We start from the raw sequence: 22,326 nt of genomic DNA, 5'->3' as shown, positions 1-22,326 counted from the left end.
AAGGAATTATTTTCACTGTGTACTTATTGGATTTTTTCATTTTTATGTATTTTAACGAGAAATTAGAATCTTAAATCCAAAACGAGAAGGTGCATCTTGTACAGAGATAAAATTTAAAAAGTAATCACCGCCGCTGGCTTGTATAAAGGTCCCGGGCCCGCCAAGGCCCAGCTTGGTCCTGCCACGCGGGTGTGGGGATGCACCCCGGGACCCGTCGGCGAGCGAGCCCCAGCCGAGCAGCGTCGCACAGCGGGGCGCGGCCTGCGGCTGGGCGCGGGCGGCCTCCGGCCGGCGAGGGCGCTGTGCCGGCGGCGCGGGGGGCGGGCGGGGGCGGAGCGCGGCGCCGGCGGCTGGGGCTGCGGCTCGAGCCCTGCACCTGTGACTCTCGGCCGCGCTCGCCCGGGGCCGCCCGGCGCCGCAGCCCCATGGCCCCGTCCCGGCTGCAGCTCGGCCTCCGCGCCGCCTACTCCGGCGTCAGCTCCGTGGCCGGCTTCTCCATCTTCCTCGTCTGGACGGTGGTCTACAGACAGCCCGGGACCGCGGCCATGGGAGGGCTCGCAGGTACGCAGGGGCGCGGGGGTTCCGGGGCCGACGGGCGGCGGCGGGCGGGGCGATGTCAGCGGCCCCGGGATGTTGCTCCGGGGTGGTGCTTTCCCCCGGGAACGGGCGGGGTGTTTACCCGAAAATGTTGGTCAGCGCCGCAGGCCCCGCGCGTATCGGGCTCCCTGACATTCCCCGGAGCTCCCGGGACCCGCCGCCCGGCCGAGCCCGCAGCTGCAAGAGCCTGCCGCGCCCTCCGCTCGTCGCCCCATTATTACAGCGTCCTCTCTGCGTACCCGCTTCCCTGGCCACCTCCTTCCCCTCCCACCCACCCCCATACACACTCTTACGCTTGTCCTGGGGGAATCGCAGTCCCCCAAGAGCCGGTTCCTTGGGTGCTGTGCGCGGGAAAGGAAGAGGGCTGGGGAATCCCGGGGTTACCCATCTGCATCCTTCCAGTGTGGACCCGCGGCCCCAGGAGAGCCCTCAGCGGAGACCGGGAGCACGGCGCTGGGGGATCTGATAGAAACTGGACATTTTCTTTCCACCCACATTGGTGCCTTTTGCCACTCGTCTGCTGTGGCTCCTCAGCCGGTGCCTGCCAAGCCCTGCCGACCTCCTTTATTGAGGAGGGAAGGGGCGGCTAGTGGAGGCCAGGTGCGGGCCACTGCTGCCTACTTGCTGGCCACCTCTAGCAGTTTAACCTCTCTGTGCCATAGAATTGGTGCGAAGACGAGAAATATTACTTGCTGACTTTTTTTTTTTTGTAGAGACAAAGTCTCACTTTATGGCCCTCGGTAGAGTGCCGTGGCCTCACACAGCTCACAGCAACCTCCAACTCCTGGGCTTAAGCGATTCTCTTGCCTCAGCCTCCCGAGCAGCCGGGACTACAGGCGCCCGCCACAACGCCCGGCTATTTTTTGGTTGCAGTTTGGCCGGGGCCGGGTTTGAACCCGCCACCCTCGGTATATGGGGCCGGCGCCTTACCGACTGAGCCATAGGCGCCGCCCTCTTGCTGACATTTTTTAATGCTTTCTTATGTGTTAGTCACTATAAAGTAATCTTCCCTTATTCGATTTAATCCTTACATTAATCCTATGAAGTAGGCATTATTGTTGTGTCCATTTTACAGATAATCTAAGGTTTAGAGTAAATAAATAACTTGCCTGGGGTTACACAAGTACTTGAAATAATTGGTGGGGGAAAAGACTGAGGGGAAAAAAACACATGGGTGGGTAATCCTTTTACATGTGATGATCTTATTCCATTACTAAAACCCTCTGCCAAAAGAGCCCTTCTTGAAATAACTAAGAATAACTTATTTACTCATTGCCCCCGGGGCTTGCTGAGGGCGGTCCCAGTAGGGCCAGAGCATGAGGTGGTGTTTCTGCCTTATAAGAGGAGCATATACGCAAGGCCAAGAAGAATGCTATGGTCACCAAGGAAGGACAGATGGGCATCCTGGCTGGTGTTCTCAGCCTGCCAAGCTGCCCCACCACCTGTGGGCACCTATCCCTCCTGGGGGCAGCCAGCTCATTTCTGCCCAGTTATCTCCTTCCCCTCTGCAATCCACCACACCATGCTCTACACAGTTCACCTCTAGAGCTTCTTTTCTGTTTCTTGGCCTTGCTGCTCGCTTTCCTTTGGAAGGTGGTGTCAGGGCAGGGTGGTTGGGATAAGGGGGAGGGGGTGTGTGAGGGAGAGAGCCATCCCTGGAACATACCAGCTTAGGTATGGTCAGAACCTGGCCTGGTGGAAGTGGAAGTGAGCCTTTCCTAACCATTGTGATCCTGGGCATGTCAAGGCCTCTTGGGCCACAGTTCCCTCATCTGTAAGGTGTGGGAGAGCCCCTGAACTAGCTATCTGAGGTCCCTGCGGGTCTGAAATGTTGCATTTCTGCTGTCTACTCCCTGAATCTTTCATCTCTAGCTGTCTGTTAGAAGGCTGTGGAAAAGGCCTTCTAGAATTCTCGTACTCTGGGGAGTTGTCTGGGGTTTTCCTCTGATCCAAACTCTGCCCTCTCTCCCTCCTCACAGACTTCCCTCAGCCTCTGAGGCAGGCCAGCTGTAGGCTGTGGCATTGCCTTTAGAGAGAGGTGCTAGGGCAGCAACCACCTGGAATAGGGTCCTGGCATTTGACCTGATGTTTGACCTTTGACAGTGGCCGTAGAAGAGCCCAAACTGCAGGTGGTGGTACATAGTAGGGGGAGTGGGTTGCCAGGCCGAGGCCATGCACCTTCATTACCCTGAGTGGGCTGTGCCAGAGTCTGTAGTCAGTCAGCTTTCTTCCTCTTTGGGGGGTTAAGTGTCAGCAGATTTACTGACTTGTGAACACCCCACTTCTGACTTGGCATTTTCCAGCCCAGAAACTGCTGAGTCACCAGAGGGTCGCCCTAGCATGCTCTTTTTCCCCTGTGTTGGACCAGGGCTGGTTGGGTGTGCTCGTTTCTGGGTCAGAGGCAGCTACGGAACCCCTGGTTCCAATGGACAGAGTTTATGGGTGAGGACACAGTCTCCCAGCCTAGCGGGTATCTGGAAAAAAATGACTTCAAAGAAAGGTTAGTTTTCCTGTGGAGGCATGTATTGGACCTACCTGCTTTGGCTTTGCTATGGGAAACCTGGGGGCAACACAGTGCTCTAGGTTTAGTGGACCAAGGAAAGAAAAAGAATAGTTGTTCCAGGAGTCTAAACTGCTCTGTGCTCTTCCCACATGAGCTGGAGGTGCCAGAATTTAGAGGGGCCTGATGCAGGCCCAGGGCCCCACTTGTCTGCATTTCCCCTAGGTGTCTCCTGTCTTCTCACTTTCCGCCCAGCTGCTGGAGATGCCTTCACCACCCAGCCCTGCCTTCCTTGCCATCAGCTTGTCAGCTGAGCCAAGAGGCCAAGCAGGGCCCCTTGAAGCAGGTGTTGCTGGTGACCTGTCCATTCTGCCCTAGATTGTGCACATCTGGCTTGCTGGAGGCCAAGGGGATCCTAGGAAAGGATGCAGGGCTGAGGGACATCTACTGTCTGAGGTGTGGGAGGGGACCAATGAGGGACTCCACCTTACTCAGTGACCTGTTTGGTAGAGCTGGTAGGGAGCTATCTTCTGAGGAGGGTGGGGAAGCAGGGTAGGTGGAAGCCGGCCTGCTTCTAGACTGGGCATGTGTTTATCTGGATGTGAGGCCTGTGTACAAAGCCTGGCTCAGGGCTGAGGGGCGGTGAGAGGTGGGTAAAGCCTTGTTTGCTTATTAACAAAGAATATAGCTCCAAAACACCCCGAAATGACTATCTTCCTATCCCTCTTGGCCTCAGCCCTTTTTGGTATGTGCGTGTACATGGGGGTGGGAGTTTGGGGGAGCTACTGGATCATGGCCAGTGGACTAAGAGGTAGTATCTTTGTGGGCCTCTATTTCAGCATTTCCTAACCCAGAAATTGCTGAGTCACAGAGGAATTGCTCTGACCTCCTTATTTTTCTCCTAAGCTGGCTTCCAGAATCTTCAAGTGGAAAAGGATCTTAGAGCTCAACTTCTCCAGCCCCTCTGTGACATGAGGAGACAGAGAGCAAGTGGACCTGTCCTAGACAGGTGCCCATTCGACTGTTCCTTGAAGGTGCTCAGTGACAACAAGCCTCGTCCCTAGGGCCCTTTAAGAAACCAAACATTTTGGGCCGGGTATGGTGGCTCACGCTTGTAATCCTAGCACCCTGGGAGGCCAAAGCAGGTGGATTGTCTGAGCTCACAGGTTCAAGACCACCTGAGCCAGAGTGAGACCTCGTCTCTAAAAATAGCTGGGTGTTGTGGTGGGTGCCTGTGGTCCCAGCTACTTAGGAGGCTGAGGCAAGAGGATCGCTTGAGCCTAAGAGTTGGAGGTTGCTGTGAGCTGTGACACCATGGCACTCTACCGAGGGTAACAAAGTAAGACTCTGTCTCAAAAACAAACAGACAAAAAAAGAAACCAAACATTTCCCTCAAGTGAAAACTTAGGATGATGTGAGAGAAGCAGAAGAGATGCTTTTGGGGACAGCGGCTTACGTAAAATCTAGACCACATAGGATATAAACAGAAGCTGTGGGATAATTGTGTCCACTGCTGGCCTGCTCCAGCTGCCCAACTAGGCAAGGATGGAGAGATACTTATCCCAGCCCAGCCTCATCTCAGGGGTATATTCCAGGCCTCTAGACCCCGAGGAAGGTGGGCAGGAGCAGAGCTGGGGGAGTGTATGGGAAGGGCTGTGAGGTTAGTGGACCTTTGTCCTCACTGGGGTGGAACCCCAGGGCCTCCAGTTATTCAGACTGGCAGGACCTCTGGGCTCACTAATTTTTAGATGTGGAAACACCAAGACTCTGGGTCCCCCCAGCACTAGGGCCCAGGTTTCTTGGCTTGCAGTGTCATGGGGTTTTGTCTCTCACCAGGCTACATAAATTGTGACTGTTTCTGAGCTGGTAACTAGAGTATAGCTGAATGACAACTGGTTTCTTCTTGTCTTTTTTTCCCTCCTCACTTAAAAAAAATAGGAAATATTTTAGGCATGTGAAAAATGGTAGAAAATTTAACAAAGTTCCTTATATTCACTACCCAGCCTAAGAAATAAAATGGCATAGATTCTGTCAAAGCACACCCCACCTCACCTCCCCATCAACTTCCCTTCCCTCTCCATTGCCACAGACAACCAGTTTCCCCAGCCAGATGCTTGTCCTTGCTTGCACGTTTGGTGGGCTACTATGGAAGTAGCATCCACCACTCCCTTTTGGAGAGGCCTCTAGACTCCTAGGATGCAGCAGCCTTCTGTGGCCCACACCCAACAGGCCATCAGGCAGAGAGCTTGCAGCTGGCTGTGCCACTTTCCTCATTCCTTCCTTGTTGGGACCCCACGGCCCTGCTCCGGACCCTTGCCAATGGAATTGATATTTGTTCCACTCTTTGGGCGGCCCCAGCAGGCACTGCCTGACACAGAGGGCTGTTTTCTATTGTATTGTACTGTATTGACTGAGTGGCAGCTGGCATCCCAGGGAAAGTGGCCACCCAGGCCCAGAGGGCAGGCCCAGGAAAGGCTGGGGATGGGGTGGAGCGGGCTGGGGTGGGTGCTGGCTTGCCCTAAGCTGCACACCAAAGGGAGTGGCATGAGGCCTGGCCAAGAGAAAGAAGGCTTCTTGGGTGCTGGGTGGTCCTGGAGTCCTTACCCTGCAAGACCAATCAACGCAAGGAGTTTGGGGAGAGCCCTGCTGCGGAAGGACACTGTACCACATCTATAGCCCTCAGAGTACATAGTGGGAAGTCCCCAGCACACAAGCTGTACTGTGAGGTTCTCAAACTTTCTGTATTCGGGACACCTTTATGCTCTTGAAAAGTAGTGAAACTCAAAGCACATTTTATTTATATGGGTTATAGCTCAGGACATGTACCAGATTAGAAGTTAAAACTGAGAACGTTTTTCAGCATGTGAAAGTAATACCAAAAATAACATTGAGTTAACAACATAAATTACATTTTTGTAAGAGATATTCATGTTTTACAAACAACAACAACAAAAACCAGGGAAAAGAATGCCAGGTTCTATTTTTATGAACCTGGGGCTTGTTGCAGGCAGCTTAGAGTCTCTTGTCTGCTTGGGCATCAAAGTCCCTGTGATACCACAGGCCCTGTCCAGCTCTACGGGAAACTCCACTTTGCAGTCAGGGGGAAACAGGGAGGAAGGCCAGTATTCTTATGTAAATAGGCCAGGCCTAGCCAAACCAAAGGGCCCTGGGGATCCCCGTGTCCTGGGCAGCGTCTCCGCATGGCAGCCCGGCTGCCAGGTGGCTGATCACTGACTCTTTCCCGCAGGTGTGCTGGCGCTGTGGGCCCTGGTGACGCACGTGATGTACATGCAGGATTACTGGAGGACCTGGCTCAAGGGGCTGCGCGGCTTCTTCTTCGTGGGGGTCCTCTTCTCGGCAGTCTCCGTGGCCGCCTTCTGCACCTTCCTCACGCTGGCCATCACTCAGCACCAGAGTGAGTGCCCGTCTGCCCAGAGAAGAGGCGTGGGAAGGCAGCGGAGGGTTTAGGAATAGACCCTGGGATTCCAGTCCAGGTTCCACAGCTCACGTCCAAGGGATCTGGCAGATCACTTAACCACCCTGAGCATGGGTTTTCTTATTGTCAAAGTGGGTAGGATGAGTTCCCATCACCTATCTCTTGGGGACGGGGCTGTTCAATGAGACTCCCAGGAAGTGTTGAGCCCTGGGTTTGACGCAGGGGTCCTCAAACTGCGGCCCGCGGGCCACACGAGGCGGTGTGATTGTATTCGTTACCGTTTTGTTTTTTTACTTCAAAATAAGATATGTGCAGTGTGCATAGGAATTTGTTCATAATTTTTGGGTTTTTTTATTTTTATTTTTTTTTTTGTAGAGACAGAGTCTCACTTTATGGCCCTCGGTAGAGTGCCGTGGCCTCACACAGCTCACAGCAACCTCCAACTCCTGGGCTTAAGCGATTCTCTTGCCTCAGCCTCCCAAGCAGCTGGGACTACAGGCGCCCGCCACAATGCCCAGCTATTTTTTGGTTGCAGTTTGGCCGGGCCAGGTTTGAACCCGCCACCCTCGGTATATGGGGCCGGCGCCCTACCGACTGAACCACAGGCGCCGCCCATTTTTGGGTTTTTTTAAAACTATACTCCTGCCCTTCAACAGTCTGAGGGACAGTGAATTGGCCCCCTGTTTAAAAAGTTTGAGGATACCTGGTAGACTATTCCCAGCTCTGGGATGGGAGAGCCCTCTGGTGGCCGTGGCGGAAAGAATCCAGAGGGCCTCTTCACGGCCCCAGAGGAATTTGATACTAAGTAAAGCAGGTTGGAAATGGCTTGGGGTACATGTCATAAAAATACAGTGGATGATACAGACCTGTGCTTGGCCAGCCCTGCCATTCCTTCATCCCGAGGGCCTCCTGCCTGCAAACTCTTGAATTCACATTCAAGTCTTTCTGGTGGGTTGGTTCAGCTGCTGGGACATTTTAGGGGTGTTGAGTGGGAGGAGGAAGGTGGCCCTGGCCTTGAGCTGGGGCTAAGGGTGGGCTCCTCTCCTTGCAGGCCTCACAGACCCTACCAGCTACTACCTCTCCAGCGTCTGGAGCTTCATTTCCTTCAAGTGGGCCTTCCTGCTCAGCCTCTACGCCCACCGCTACCGGGCTGACTTCGCGGACATCAGCATCCTCAGTGATTTCTGACCCAGGGAGCAAGGGCTCTACACCCTGGGGGTCCTCAGGACCTGGACTCAGTTTCTGAGACTTTGGGAGGACCTCATCCCACCCCCTGGAGACCCCAAACTGTGGCAGAAAGTACACAGCAGGACGAATGTGGCCTCCCAGGAAGCTCTGCGGCCTGTCCCCTTGGGAGAGACCTGGGAGTGGTGGGAAATGCTGGTCTTCATCAGAGGCTGGGCTGGAGGGCAGCTTTACACCTTCTTAAAGGCATCTGTTTTCTTAGCACTCAGAGAGGAATAAGTGTGGGTCAAAGGGTAGAGCCCTGAGAACTTGACCTATGCCTGGGGTAGGGTTTCCTCCCTGCTGGCCCAGGTACTCTCTCTGAGGCTGGGTGGGAACATGGGGAGGTCAGTAAGAAGTCTCGAAGAGACCTCTCAAGTTCCCACCCCCATACCCCACCCTGTGGTCCCCCTAATCAGGCCCAGGTAGCTTAACTCATTGGTCCCAGAGATGGCTACATTGGGCTCTTTACCCAAGGCCTGAGGGGCTGAGTAGAGTTTGGTGTCCTTTCTATCATCACATCCTGAGCTGGTTTCCATGAGTGTGCTAAGAACCAGAAGTCATCAGCCTCTCCCTGCCACCCCCCCAAAGTACACAGAGTCATCCTCACACCCTAGCACAGGACTTCCCTCACAAGGCCAGACTAAGGGTCACAGGGAATGTGCTCCTGCCCCGGGAAGGGCTTTGGGGAAGGGGGCAACATGGTATAGGCTAGGAGTCCCCTGAACTGTACCGTGTACCCCCAGCCCTGCATTTCTACTCTGCCTCTTTAGAGTGCCATTGCACCCAGACCCCTGACCATGTGGTACCTTCTTTCCCACTCCAGCCCCTGTTCACTGCCATTCTACTGTAACTTTTATCTTTTTAAAACTCCCTTCTGAAGGTCAAAAATCTGCTTTTCTGCCCATAAATCGGCCCAAGGGCTCACCTAACTCAGGAGGGAGGGGCCTGTTGTCACCTAGATCTTTTTATGTTAAGTTGCCATATCGCACGGTCTACCCTTCTCCTGCCAGTGTGCCCTGCCCCTTAGCTCTCTTTGCCTTATCTGTGTCACCGTCACTTTAGCAGAAATACAGCAGCCATTCGTATCAGACAGCCTTTGGTGGTTACTTGTGGGAGGGGTGGACAGGGAAGGGGTGGACAGCTAACTATCTGATTAAACTATTTCCCTAGTCCAAATTATGCCCTGGAGAGCAAGGGGCAGGGTCAGTGTCTCAGAGGCTAGAGATTCTTCTAGTCCTTTTGGTATGAGGGCAACCAGCAGCCCAGCTCCCCTCTCTCTCTCAGCACACCTGCCCGCCGCCCTAGTCAGGCCAGGGATGCCCAGAGATATGGCCTCAGCAACCTCCATGGGATGAGGTGTCCATCACTCATAAGGCCAGGCCAGATGGGAAAGGGACTAGCACCTCTTCCCTTCAGTCCCTGCCAGGCTACTGAGGGCTCAGGGCCAGGTTTTCCTGCTGGAAAAGCCTGACAGACCCAGAACCACAAGGGCAGGTGCTGGCAGCCCTGGCGCCTTCCTCTCTGCTCATACCGGATGAGCAGGCCTGTCCAGGCCTGTTGCCTCACCCATTCTCTCTTCTAGGCTGTTGTGCTTAAGAAGTCATGGCACTTTAGGGAAGGAAGGAATCATGAACAATATCTGTAATATTTCCCAGGCCTTTTACTGATAAACAAAAGCCCCAGAAGGTGATGTGACTTAACTGAACTCCCAGCTGGGACTTAAACCCAGGATGTCTGATTCAGGACTCAACTGGGGTTGCCCTGGTAAGCGGGGACACCTGTATTCCTGCCTCCTCCATACCAGGGCTAGGCCCGCCCCATCTGTGGACTTGGCCCAGGGCCGCCGCCTCCTTATCACCCCACGGTGGGGTCGGCAGGGACAGCTGGGATGTGTTCAGAATGGGTTCTTTGTGCAGGGCAGTGACTGTGGAAGAGTGAGGAGAGATTGCAGCCTTGGCACCAAATCAGACGCATGCTCCCTGGGGCGACTGTGTGCCCATGTGCACACCTACCCACAGAACAAGCCCCTTCCCAGACAATTTTAAAGCAAATAAAACATTTATTCAAATTGTTTCCATTTTTTTTTTCTTTTTTCCTTTTTTACAAAAACATGCATACATACACAGGGTATGGTGGGTCCTGGGAAAGACATGCACGCACATACACACTCCTCGCTCACGCACACATTCACACACGAACGCTTTCCTTCTTGGTCTCAGGCCTGGACCGCAAGAGCCTTGAGGACTTTGCCAGGGCAGCCTTCCCTCCACACGTCTTGTGTCCACTCTCCCCTTCCCTTCACCAGGCTATTCCTACATGGGACAGGAGTCAGAGCTGGAGGGAGACCCCAGAAACAAGGAGGAAGCAACTAAGGGGCACCTGGGGGTCATGCTGTGCTTCTGAGGGGAGATGAAGGTTGGCACCATTGGATCAGGAAGCACAGGACTCCAGAAGCACCTGTCCATTCCACCAGGGCACAGAGATGGTCAGCACAGGATGGCCTCCAGCAGGGGCAGGCAGAGGGAGGTCTGCCAACAACTGCTCTCAGGAAGTTTTGTCTCAGTGCCCAGTGTTACAGGGAAGGTTCCAGAGTCATCCAAGGAAGCAGGTGAGAGGAAGGACCCCCTGCACTCAGGGAGAGGGGGCCTCTTGGCTCCCTGCCTACCTCTAGCCCACAGAGCCTCAGAAGGGCCACCCTGGCTGATGCCAAGTTCACATTTCTGTGTGGAGCCTGGGGCTGTGTGCAAAGTCTGGGGTCTGCACAACCAAATATAGTGGTTAAGTGTGGGCCCAACCGAGCCAGTCTTGCTCTGTGCAGTCCTGAGGAACGCAGGCCACCACTTGGGGCCCAGACACCAAAGGGGTAGGGTCTGTTCTTGAGAGAGCCCTGCTGGGGCCTGGCTGCCCAAACTCCTCTCAGGATCCCCTGTGATCCCCATCCTACCCCCAGGGGGCCTCTCAGGCTCCTTGGGGTGGCTGTCAAGGCAGGCAAGCTGTTCTCCGGCCCTGACTACCTGCCCTCAGGATCTCTGAAGACCCTGGAATGGGGGCTGTTGCCAGAGATTAGAAGGCAGGCAGGTCTGAAGGGCAGGGTGTACAGGCAGATGGTTCTGAAGCCTTAGAGATTCATAGGTTCTTCCTCCTCCACCAGCTGCTCTGAGGATCTGGGCAAAGGGACAAGGGTGAGATGCCGGAGGGCCAGGGGCCACAGGAAAGCTGCTGAGCTTCCCCCCAGCCCTGTACAGGAAGCCTGAGAAGGCTGGGGTAGTTGCCTGGGGCATCTGGGGTCTTCAGGCAGGGAGGACCAGAGGGTGGACAGGGCGCAGGGCTGGGGTCTGGCATTACCTGTCTTCAGCCAGGATGCCCACAGAGAGGGATGCCAGTGCGGTCACTGCCTCTACTTCTTCTGTATCAGCCCCCGGCCCCCGGGGCACCCATGGGTCTGGGCAGGAAGCCAGGCGCTGCATGCAGCCCCAGTATTTACCTGGGGCAAGAAGCTGGTCAGGAAGGGTGGTGATAGCAAGCCCCTCCCACACTGCACCTGAGACTGAACATGGGTGTCTCGGGCCCAGGGCCCAGCTTGGGGTCACGCTCTCTCCCACCTGCCTGTCCCCTGCAACACCTGCTCTCCCTCCCTGTGCACCGCTGACAGGGTGAGCAGAGCAGGTTCCACTTGGCTCTGAAGGGGTCCTAGCAGCTGCCATATCTTTCTCCCATGCCCTGTGGCTGAAAGGCCACCTCAGACTCATTCTTCTAGGTGTGGATTCCTAAGAGCACGGGGAGGGTACACTTTCCTGCAGACGGGATCTCTGTCAGTGACCTCACAGATCCCCAAGCACAAGGTCCCACTCATGCAGCCTCCAGCACCCAGGGAAGGAAAGCACAGGAGGCAGGAAGAACCCATGGCACCAGGAGAGATGACTGTCCTGCCCCAGCTGCCCCATGGGCCTCCCCCAGGAGTGCCCACCCTGCTGCTGCCGTGAGGAGTAATACGCGTGTAACACACATGGCACAGAGCCTGCCTGCTGTGAGGACGCCACAAACGACTCGGGGGTGTCTTTGCCATTAGGTGTGCTTCCCTCACCAAGCCCTGGATCCCTAGCATAAATCCTGGGTCTTTACATAAAGCACTCAATAGATACTGAGTTGAAGTTGAAAACTGAAAGTTCTTTCCAAATGTGGGGTTATTCTAAGACCCAGCCCCCAGGCAGGCAGTCCCCCATAGATAGCTGGGACAGAGGGAAGGAATGGCAACCAGGCCTTCTGGCAGACAAGGCCCACGCAATGCTGTCGGCCAGGCCCTGGCCTACAGTTGTGGCTATAAATGGGAGGCCCATTCTTGCCTTGAAAAGGCCACTTGGTGGTCTCTGCTATGGCCATCTTGAGAGCTTAGAGGTGCCCACTCATGGGGGCTCCCCACTATTACTGATGGGGTGACTCAGGAATGTGACTCCAGACCAACAGCAGGTCACCTGGTTGGTACTGGAAGCCCTGGAACTCTGGCCACTAGGGACAGCGGATTGTTGAGATTCTTCCAAGTCTGAGCTTGCTGAGTGTTATCTCCACACTTACTGTGTGCCCGGATCACAGCCTCCAAGGATCGGATAGCATTGAGGTTGGGTTTCTGTTTCCAGCCTTCTTCTGTAAGGGGATCCACCTACAGAAAATAGTACCTCAGCTACCAGCGTCAGGGACCTACAGCCCCAGCTGTCTCCCACCCCAAGAGTCCCAGCCTTCTGAGCACAAACAGGCCTATGCTCTGCCTAGATCAGCCCTATATCTAACTTGGGAGAGGAGGCATCCACTTTGCCTACCTCATTTCAGACCAGACCTGCCCTGTCACACTCCATCTGCCTGCTCTTTGGGCAGTCCTGAGGAACCTGGCTCACCTGCCCTACAGAAGCATGGATGGTAGAGGGGATAGCTCACCTTCTTGCCCAGCAGAGCAGCCACGCAGGCCTCAGAGGCATCACAGATGGCTGTGAGGTCATGACCACCCTCTAAGGCCAGCACCACTGCGCCTCCTGCCAGGTTCATCAGCTGCTGTGTCATGTACCCGAAACCTAGGCAGTTGGGTGGGGGAAATAGCAAGGGATGGAGGTGGAAGAGCGGTGGCCCATTCTCTACCTGTTTCCCTTGCTTCCTCCCCTATAAATAGTGACTCAAATGTGTAAGTCATTAGTTTCCAAAGTGCTTTCACATCGAAGCCTATGTAAAACCTGTTAGTACGCCTCTTTCAAGGCTCAAAGGAGTTAAGTGTCTTGCAAAGGGCAGGACTAGTAAGTGGCAGCAGGACTAGGACTTGAACTTGGGGTCTTGACTCCAGCCTGTCTTTTTCAAGAGCCACACCATCTCCTCTTTCTGTCCTCCAGGCCCTATGGCCCAGTAGACTGCAGGGAGGGAGGAGCTTTGTTCTGAGAACGCAGCTCCTCCCATCCTCCCTCTGGAGGAGCTGCCAGCCCCTCTGGAAACAGCACAGTTGAGCCGGGGAGTTCTATGGCTGAGCTTTCTGTGCGTCAGACTTAAATCCCCAGGGGTCTGACCTGGTCAAGCCCTGCATGGCGAAGCGGCCTAGGTCTCAGAAAGGGCCAGGGCAGTGCTAGGCTAGGAGATCCCAGGGAATCCCAGGGCCAGCTGCCATACTTCAGGCCTCAGACTCACAGCCCTGGCTGGCCGCTGCCGCCATCCCCTTTAGATTTGGGCAGCACCTCCCCACCCTCCCACCTCCTGGCCTGGCTCTCAGTCGCTACACCTCCCCTTCAGCTGGGACCCCCTTACATTTGGCAGAAACGTGGTAGCCACCCAGAGGGGCCGGGTGACCCTCGGCAGCATCAAACCCAGCTGACACTAGGATCAGGTCTGGAGAGAATTCTCGGGCAATGGGCATCACGACTATCCTGGGAGGTTGCAAGAAGAAGAGGGGTCACTACACTGCACAGGGCTGCTGGAGGCAGAGGCCAGGCTGCTGCCTAGGCTGGCCCCGCTCTCCAACTTTGCCGTGAAGCACTCTGCTCTTCGGGCTCCAGACACCCAGTCCCCAGGAGAATTAGCAAATTCTTGACTTTGGCTGGTCGCTTGTGTCCCTGGCACACAGCCTGAGGATTTAGCCCCCCCAAGTAAGTGACAAAGGAGTATGTGTGTATCTGTAGGTGCAGTGAATGGGACACAGGCAAGGGCAATCTCACAGCCAGCCAAGTGGGCCAGGGACTGGTCCAAGGACTGGAAATGCCCAGCCCTGTGGACCAAACTGCTACTCAAGAGCTAAGAACCAATTGGGGCAACAAGACCCTCTGAGGTCTAGGCCACTAGCTCCATTCTCTCATCCCCTTCCCCTGCTGCCCCCCACAGCTCTGACCCAACTCTGAGGTCCACTTTGGTGTTCTTCAAATCTCTGGGTTCTTGGCACAGACACCAGGACCTCCAGTCCAGGGCTCTAGCAGAATTAGCTGTCATGGAGAGTACCTTCAGAAAAGTCTGGAGATCTACTTCTAGGGTTCTCTTCACACACAGAGAGCAGCAACTCCAGTATGAACAGAGCCTGAAGCCCCTCCTCTAGAGTGACTTTTCTTTTCCTTTTTTTTGGAAACAGAGTCTCTTTTGTCACCCTTGATAGAGTGCCGTGGCGTCATAGCTCACAGTAACCTCAAACTCTTGGGCTCAAGTGATTCTCTTGCCACAGCCTCCCGAGTAGCTGGGACTACAGGTGTCTGCCACAATGCCCGGCTATTTTCAGAGACAAGGTCTCACTCTGGTTCACACTGGTCTCAAACCTGTGAACTCAGGCAATCCACCTGCCTTGGCCTCCCAGAGTTCTAGGATTACATGTGTGAGCCATAGCACCCAGCCCTCAGAGTGGCTTTTCTTAAGTAACTCCCCCAACAAGGATGTCATCTCCTCCCCCACTCAAAGCTCACCTCCTCCAGGCAGCTCTGCTCACTCCACCCCACCTTTCTGCCAGCACTCAGTCTGACACTGAGTAAGTCACACATTAAAGTAATGTGTGACTTTATGCAGCACCCTCTGACTTTTGCATTCTTCTGCACATATCCTATCTTCCTACTGGAGTTTGCCTACAATGTGTAATAGCCAATGGGACAGGGTGATGATTCCACTGACAGCTTCCAACCTGGTGCTATTGGGAAAGAGATTTGCTATCCTGGGCTCCCAGAGTACTCACCTGAAGGCAGCCAGATATTCAGGATCCCCCATGGGGGGATCCAGACCTCCAGCCCAGGCAACATTGACATTGAAGCCCTCACCGCTTCCAGCTCCAACCTCGAAAACAGACATGGGGAGACATGAGGAGAACAGAGCCCCAGAAGAGGAACCCCAATGTTAGCGCTGCCAGACCAGTGATCCAGCTGCCTCACTTCCAGATGTGGAAGCTGAGGATCAGGAAGCCACACAGCTCATGGTAGCAGGGGTAGATTAAGTGCCAGAGGACAGTCAACAGGGCTGGCGGAGATGGCCTCACCTCATCCACAGCCCCACTGCCTGGGAAGAAGTTGCCGTCATCGTGGCGATGCAGGGAGATGTAAAGCACGCTGGAGTCTTGGTAGAAGGTCTGCTGGGTGCCGTTGCCATGGTGAACATCCTGCACAGGGAGATGGGCAGTGGTTAGGGAAGGTGCAAAGCAGAGAGATGGGGGCCAGGACAGTTAGAAGGATTTCAAGGTTGTTAGCCATTCTAAGGGTCAAGACCCTAGACGGGGGGCCAGGAAACTGGGGTCCTTAGGGCCATATGGTTCAGTGGCCCCAACTAATCCACTGCTGATCCTTGAGCCTCAGTATGTCCATGTTGGAGGTGCATACTCTCTGTCTCTTTCCATAGGGAGAGAAAGAAACGTGGTGGATATGGCTGGCTTTAATAGGAAACCCTAAAAGAAGGGAGGCACCCCCATTTCCAAGGAGGCAAGCTGATCGCAGTCAGAATGTGTGTGGGGTGGATTAGTGGCAGGGAGACGGAAGGTACCAGGCTCACACACATTAGAAACTCTCACCACTACGTCTTAGGTGAAGTCATGAAGTGACACAGATGATCACAAACTGGTACCTGGCCTGGCCTGGCCCCATCCTGCCTAGAAAGAGCCTCCACTTGATTAACAAGACCATGCTCGGGCTCAAGTGTGCAAAGGTCCCCCACTGTTCTCAACTTCTGCTTTGGGAAATGTCCTTTTCCTAGCCATCAATGCAAAAGAGACACAGTAGTTAAACACATGCACTTAAGAGTTAACCAGCCTGGGTGCAAATCCATCTTACTGTACACGGTGAGTGACTGTGTACAAGTCACTTAATCATTCTGTGCTCACGTTCCTCATCTAATCCTAAGTCAGAATTAAATCCACCCATGTAACACCGTCCATGCCTAGATGTGATTAGCGGTATACTGATAACTATACGCTATTATTCCCATCACAACTACCTGAGAAGAAATGCAGAAATCATTAGATCTGCCAAAAGAAGCTGATAGAGATCAAAAGACAACGCTCGAATGAGAACTGCCACCCACTGTGGGAGCTCGTTACAGCTGAAGACCTTCCCACACACTGTCTCCTCTGGGCCTCCCAGTAGCCCTGCAACATGAGTGTTATCTTCATAGAATTTTGCACAGGGGAAACTAGGCTTGCAGAGGGTAGCACTGAACTAAGACATGCAAACCCATCTCTATCACCAGGCTGCAGGCTCTCATAACCGGACTCTGGGATCTGCAGTACAAGGAACAGACACCTACCCAGTCTACAATGAGGATCTTGTTGGCCTTGCTTTGCTGTTGCAGCTGCCGGCAGGCGACGGCCACTGAGTTGAAGAAACAGAACCCCCTGGGAGAAGGAGAGAGAGGTCCTGCTGAGGTCCTTCCCCTCCCCACGACCCCACCTCTGCAGCCCCTTGTCTCTCCCAACCCCTGGCTTGGCCCAGCCCCATCTTTTCCCTCTTTTCCTCTGGCTCAGGGAAGGAGGGAAATATCTCTACAGGAAGACCCTGAGAGCCTGCCCCCACCACACCCCAGCCAGGCCTCCCCAGGCCTTACATGGCTGTGGAATGGTCTGCGTGGTGTCCTGGGGGCCGCACCACAGCAAAACCGTTCTGGAAAGAGAAAAGTTGCTTGTCAACTATACAGCCAGCATTCTGACTCACATTTGGAAGAAGCAGTCCCCCAGCCCCAGCCTCCTCCTCAGAGAAGGGGCCACAGGGCATCAGCTGCCAGCAGGTCTAACCCTGTCCAGGTTGGATGGAGCTAAAGTGGCCCAGTGCCCAGTCCTCATGCTGTGAGCCCTTTGCTCACAGGCTGCACATGAATAAAGAGCCCCTCATCCTGGGTGTTCTGGCTACCATCACTTTGCAATGATAACCGCTACTGGACCGCCAAGCAAAAACAATGCAACTGCCACTGTGCCAACCACTTGACAAACGTTGGACTTCATCCTCACAGCATTTCCTTGAGGTCAATATTACCTGATCCTCCATATAACATCTTCACAACACAAACATTATTATCTCCACTTTACAGATTAGAAGAAGTCTGAGGCTTAGGTGAGTTAAGCAACTTGTCCAAAGTTGTTGGTTATAACTGATAGAGCCTCATGATGTTGCCCTGAGGTGCTCTAATACTAAGGACACTGTGACTGCCTGGGGCCATCCGCTCCTAGGCAACAGGCTGTGGGCCGATGGCCAACCCCTGTAAGAAGCCCAGCCCAGAGCAAGCAAGGATGGTTACTAGCCCCGTGTACATAACCTCAGCACTAGAGGTCCAGAGACATCCTGAGATTTCGCCCAAAGCCACACAGTGGGCCTTAAATTGGTCCTGGATGATCAGAACCCTGTGTCTCCTAGAGACTAAAGGTCATAAGGTCACAGTGGCTTATGTCCCTGCCAAGTAATATGCGCCTAGGGTTCAAAGGTCAACCTGGTCCCTAGAGCCCCTGATTTTCCTTTCAAAATTGTGTGGGAATATCCAAGAGGAATGAGACGCCGGGGGCCGTAGGCCTGGATTCCCCACTGTTCCACACTGTTGCCTCTTCCATGGTGGGCCGCCACAACCCAAACCTACCTTCAGCTTTCGGGAAGCCACTTTGAAGGCAAGGTCAGTGACGCTGCCGGCAGCCCAGCAGGCTGCATTGGAGGAATGCAGCTCATTCCAGATGGTGTCAGTATCCACCTGTGGGAGCCAGAGTCAGGGCCCGCATCATCCAAGGCTTCACACAGGAGCCAGGGCCCAATGGGACATCCCCACCCAGCGGCCAGGACCCCAGGGGCAGGGAGCTGAGCAGACAGCTCTGCCTCCCCAGTGCCCCACCGCCCAAAGGCAAGGCCTCCTGTGTCCCCAATCCCAGCACAACTTCTTCCCAGCTTAAGTCCCAGCACCTGCCCATATCTGGCCAGCACTCTGTGGGCAGCATCACACCTGCCTCCCTGGTTGGGGGAGGGGGCATGGCGTTACCTGGGCGGGACTTGGGGTTTGGGCCGGGAGGGGTTTTAAGCCCCAGCTGACTCTGCTCAGGCCCTGCGGGACGGTCGGAGCTGGAGGGGCCGTCTGCACCACTGTCTTCCACTCAGGGCCCCTAGCCCAGGCTGGGAGGCCCCCCAAACCCAGTCCCTCAAGGCTAGGGAGGGGCCGGGGGGCATGATGGGGAGATGGGGGGGCGAGGCAGACCAAGAGAGGCGAGGAAGGCAGAGAGAGTCGCAAGAGGCTGGAGAAAGAAAGAGAGAGAGAGACAGACAGAGAGGGACAGGAGGGAGGAGAAAACAGAAGCAACAACAGTTGGAAAAATCAGAAAGTGGCAAGAAATGGGAGGTTGTGAACAGGGCGCTGACTGGCTCCCGAACAGCCCCCCACCAGCTGCAGCTGCCACTGTCCCTCAAAGCGAGGGCTCCATCCCCTGTGTCCACACACCTTGCCTTAGAAACCACTACAGGAACATTTCTAGGTGAGGAGAGCCAGACGGAGGGAGTGGGAAGCCCCTCCCACAGGTGAGGGGTAGGCAAAGCTGGGGTCAGAGGGCTGTGTCCTGGGCTAAAGAAGTGCCTAGATCGTGGACACTGGGAGCATCCCCACAGCCCCATGCCAGGCCGTCCCGGGTCTGGGAACCAGCCCAACTCTGCCTCACTCAAGGTCTACTAAACACCTTCTAAGTACAAGCCTAGACTGGGGGCTCCATGCTCAGGAGACACTGATGGGGCTAGGACACCCATGTCTATAGAGGACTTCCAGCCTCCTGGGGGACCTAGGGGCAAGTCCTCGGCCTGCCCAGTCTGGGACTGGGAGAACTGAAGGGAGGAGAGCCCTTGGCAATGCCTAGTTGAGACCCTGGGACACTTACCCCAACCCCACCGCAGGGCAGCATCACAAACATCCGCTCTGCCAGGATCCCTGTTGGGAGAGGCCCAGAGCTGTGAGTGTGGATGCTCTTGGCTTTGGCCTAGCCAGGAGCAGAGAGGCTCTGACAAGAGGGCTGGGTGGGAGTGGAGGGGAGAGACAGGACAGGGAGAGGCGGGCGTGGGCAGCAGAGGGGGAGAGCTGGGCGAGAGCCAGCCCCGGGCACCTCCAAGCCCCTACCTGCCAGCTTCTCATTGTCCAGTTTGAAGCGGCTGAGCGGGTTGGTGCCATAGAGGAGAACGTGCCGCTCGGAGTGGACAGACTGCAGCTCCTCCAGGGAGGCCTTCCGGCCCCGGAGACACTGAGGAAGGGCCCACAACACTCCTCAGCCCTTGCCCACCCTCTCCCACTCCTACTGCGCCACCTGCCCCTCATCTCCCGCTGGCCCCAGGGAACCCCAACCCTGTCCCTCCGGCTACCCTTCCTTCCTCCTGTTCTGTGCCCCCCATCCAACTCCTCACCTCACACTGACTCCGCAGCCCTTGCTCCTGCAGCCGGGACCAGATGCTCTGGATGCGGCCGGCATGCTCTGGGTGCCTGCTGTTGTCTCCACAGGAGCACTGGTGCTTCAGCATTACTGAGTCATAGACCAGCCCTGCAGGAGCAGGGGTCAGGGCCAGGACCCCAAGGCCTCCCCTCCCACCCCCATGGCTACAGCCCCCAAGCAGATCTAGGCGGTACACACACACCCCACTATGCCCACACAGGCTGCATTTCCCATCCTGCCCCCGTCCCCTGCCCTTGCCCTTCACAGCCAGATACTTCCCAGGTGGCCTCAGACAACACAGCACCATGCCCATACAGCTTCCACAAAGCCACTGCCTTCTTGCCACGCTGACCTGACTGCTCATGTGGCCTGACACAGCACTGTGCCCTCAAGTGCTCAGAACCTAAGGCCGAGGCCTAATGTTGGGCCTCTTACACTGGCTATCATGACCCCAAAGAGGCTACAAGGGGTAACAAGGGGCAGCAAGAAGGGAAAGAATTCCTAGGCAACCCCCAAACCGGGAGCTAGGAACTCCACAATGACACTAGGCCACGTGATAAGACAAATAACAGCTTTGGAGGTGTGGCTATCTCAGTCTGACCCACAGGAAGTCTGCAGAGGAGGGCCCCGCACGTGGCTGTGGGAGGATGAGTTTCTGTTCATCTCAGGACACCAAGGGCCTTCAAAATGCTCACGCCATTTTCCCAGGAATGCCCCTCCTTAAGAGTGAACCGTGGGAAATACTCCCAAACATGAGTAAAGATTTATGCTTAAGGAAATTAAAATAAGCAATAATCAGATGCCCGGCTAGCTCAATGGGTAGAGCATGAGACTTATTTTTTTGTAGAGACAAAGTCTCACTTTATCACCCTCGGTAGAGTGCCCTGGTGTCACACAGCTCACAGCAACCTCCAGTTCCTGGGCTTAGGCTATCCTCTTGCCTCAACCTCCCAAGTAGGTGGGACTATAGGCGCCACAACACCTAGCTATTTTTTTGTTGCGGTTCAGCCAAGGCTGGATTTGAACTCGCCACCCTCAGTATATGGGGCCGGTGCCCTACTCACTGAGCCACAGGTGCTGCCCAAGCATAACACTCTTAAAATGAGCAATAATCTAAGTGTCCAAACAATAAGAAATCACTGAATGAAAGTAAAATTATGATGAGACTCAGTTTGAAAAATTAACTATATCAAGAAGCATTCATAACACATTAAACAAATAAAGCAGGCTAGAACAAAGACCGGACTGAACTACAGCAAAAAAGGGTGATCTCTAGGTAGTAGGATAGTGGTTGGTGATTTTTATTTTTATTTTATGCTTTCCTCCACTTTTCAAAATTTCTTTCTTTTTTTTTCCTTTTTTTTTAGAGACAGAGTCTCACTTTGTCACCCTCAGTCGAGTGCCATGGCGTCACAGCTCACAGCAACCTCCAACTCCTGGGCTTAGGTGATTCTTTTGCCTCAGCCTCCTGAGTAGCTGGGACTACAGGCGCCCACCACAACGCCCGGCTATTTTTTGTTGCAGTTTGGCCCGGGGCCAGGTTTGAACCCACCACCCTCAGTATATGGGGCCAGCGCCCTACTCACTGAGCCACAGGTGCTGCCCACTTTTCAAAAATTCTAAAATAATTCTGAACTCTTTCTATAAGCAGAGCAACAACAATAAATGTCATTTTAAAAATGGGCTGAATGCCTTGGCAGCAGGCTGGGATTCTTACCCTGACTGGTACTTGCTGTCTGACCACAAACTTGTCACCTTAAATTTCCCATTGGTCTCCTCAGTGGCTGAACAAGATTATCACCTGCTCCACCTGCCTCACGGACACTATGTAGCCTCTAAAAATGTCCCGAGTGTCACCACAACACAGGCCATGAGCCTCTCCTTCCTGCCTCCACTGCCATCCCAGTCTCACCTGTGGTGAAGCGCAGGGTCCTGGCAGGGGTCTCTGAGCTGGAGGAGACGTGGGCCTGGCTGGTGGGCTCAGGGGTTAATAGTGAGGCGGGCGCGGCTGGGGAAGACTGAGTCCTGGACACGGGCCGGTGCCTGCCCTGGACCAGAGGAAGCAGCACAGAGTCCCCAGTGCCTCCCCGGGGGAGCCGCCCAGGCAGTCGCTGCTGTTCCCAAAGGAACACCTGAAGACAACAGGGGGCCTCAGTGTCCTGGTCTCAGGGTCTTTCCTGAGGTCTTGAGAACCTCCAAGTGTGCCCCTTGCCTAGACGGACTCCAGGACACACCTGGCCCTGCCATCCCACTCGGCTCTTGCCTTGGAATTAGCCCCTCCCCTAAGCAGCTCCTCCAAGGCCTGCATCCCAGACTGATCACTCAGTTCCACCAGAGCTCCCTGTGCCCTTGGGACTCCAAAGCCAGAGCCCAGGTGAGGCGACTTGGGTCCAGCTCTGATCAGGATCTCTTCATTGCCAAGGACTGTGCAACTGCCCCACAACACACGTATGGAACTGTATGTCACAGGTTGTACTTGGTCCCCCCCAACCAATTCATATGTTGAAGTCCTAGCCCCAGGTCAGAATGTGACCTTATTTGGAGACAAGGTCTTTACAAACAGAGGTAACGAAGTGAAAATGAGGTGATTAGTGCAACCTTAATCCAATATGACTACTGTCCTTATCAAAGAGCAACATGAACCAGACACAGACAGAAGGAAGCCCACAGGAAGAAGATGGCCATCTGTAAGCTGTGGAGAGAGGC

At 54.7% G+C, this 22,326-nt stretch overlaps 2 protein-coding genes across 7 annotated transcripts in view; one reads left to right on the top strand and one right to left on the bottom strand.

The window, feature by feature from the left end:
* Nucleotides 1-313: 313 nt before the first annotated feature.
* Nucleotides 314-7,986, top strand: SLC48A1 (solute carrier family 48 member 1). Its single transcript, XM_053554784.1, has 3 exons — nucleotides 314-561; nucleotides 6,345-6,512; nucleotides 7,585-7,986. Exons 1-3 carry the CDS (start codon nucleotides 426-428, stop codon nucleotides 7,719-7,721), a joined length of 441 nt encoding a protein of 146 aa, XP_053410759.1. The 5' UTR covers nucleotides 314-425; the 3' UTR covers nucleotides 7,722-7,986.
* A 1,883-nt stretch (nucleotides 7,987-9,869) lies between these two features.
* HDAC7 (histone deacetylase 7) overlaps nucleotides 9,870-22,326 on the bottom strand; it is a 36,281-nt gene continuing 23,824 nt past the window's right edge. For 5 of the 6 annotated variants that reach the window (XM_053554778.1, XM_053554781.1, XM_053554780.1 and 2 more), the window contains 14 exons: nucleotides 21,533-21,752; nucleotides 19,595-19,728; nucleotides 19,314-19,434; nucleotides 19,078-19,127; nucleotides 17,808-17,915; nucleotides 16,788-16,843; nucleotides 16,491-16,578; nucleotides 15,235-15,354; nucleotides 14,938-15,035; nucleotides 13,539-13,657; nucleotides 12,690-12,823; nucleotides 12,333-12,417; nucleotides 11,106-11,244; nucleotides 9,870-10,924 (listed from right to left, as the gene is read on the bottom strand). In XM_053554778.1, the coding sequence (XP_053410753.1) occupies nucleotides 10,879-10,924; nucleotides 11,106-11,244; nucleotides 12,333-12,417; nucleotides 12,690-12,823; nucleotides 13,539-13,657; nucleotides 14,938-15,035; nucleotides 15,235-15,354; nucleotides 16,491-16,578; nucleotides 16,788-16,843; nucleotides 17,808-17,915; nucleotides 19,078-19,127; nucleotides 19,314-19,434; nucleotides 19,595-19,728; nucleotides 21,533-21,752 (1,518 nt within the window). In that variant the 3' untranslated portion in view covers nucleotides 9,870-10,878. Of the gene's footprint in view, nucleotides 10,925-11,105; nucleotides 11,245-12,332; nucleotides 12,418-12,689; nucleotides 12,824-13,538; nucleotides 15,036-15,234; nucleotides 15,355-16,490; nucleotides 16,579-16,787; nucleotides 16,844-17,807; nucleotides 17,916-19,077; nucleotides 19,128-19,313; nucleotides 19,435-19,594; nucleotides 19,729-21,532; nucleotides 21,753-22,326 lie in introns of those variants that run through there. The other variant, XM_053554783.1, reaches the window with a different exon arrangement.

The sequence above is a fragment of the Nycticebus coucang genome, chromosome 12, assembly GCF_027406575.1.
Source record: "Nycticebus coucang isolate mNycCou1 chromosome 12, mNycCou1.pri, whole genome shotgun sequence".
Taxonomy (NCBI): domain Eukaryota; kingdom Metazoa; phylum Chordata; class Mammalia; order Primates; family Lorisidae; genus Nycticebus; species Nycticebus coucang.
The sequence above is the reverse complement of the archived record's forward strand: the minus strand, read 5'-3'. Positions and strand labels throughout refer to the sequence as shown.

Coding starts and splice junctions, on each gene's coding strand:
- SLC48A1 (XM_053554784.1), top strand. CDS start 426: ATGGCCCCGTCCCGGCTGCAGCTCGGCCTCCGCGCCGCCTACTCCGGC. Junction 562..6,344: donor GGCCATGGGAGGGCTCGCAG/GTACGCAGGGGC, acceptor TCTTTCCCGCAG/GTGTGCTGGCGCTGTGGGCC. Junction 6,513..7,584: donor GGCCATCACTCAGCACCAGA/GTGAGTGCCCGT, acceptor CTCTCCTTGCAG/GCCTCACAGACCCTACCAGC.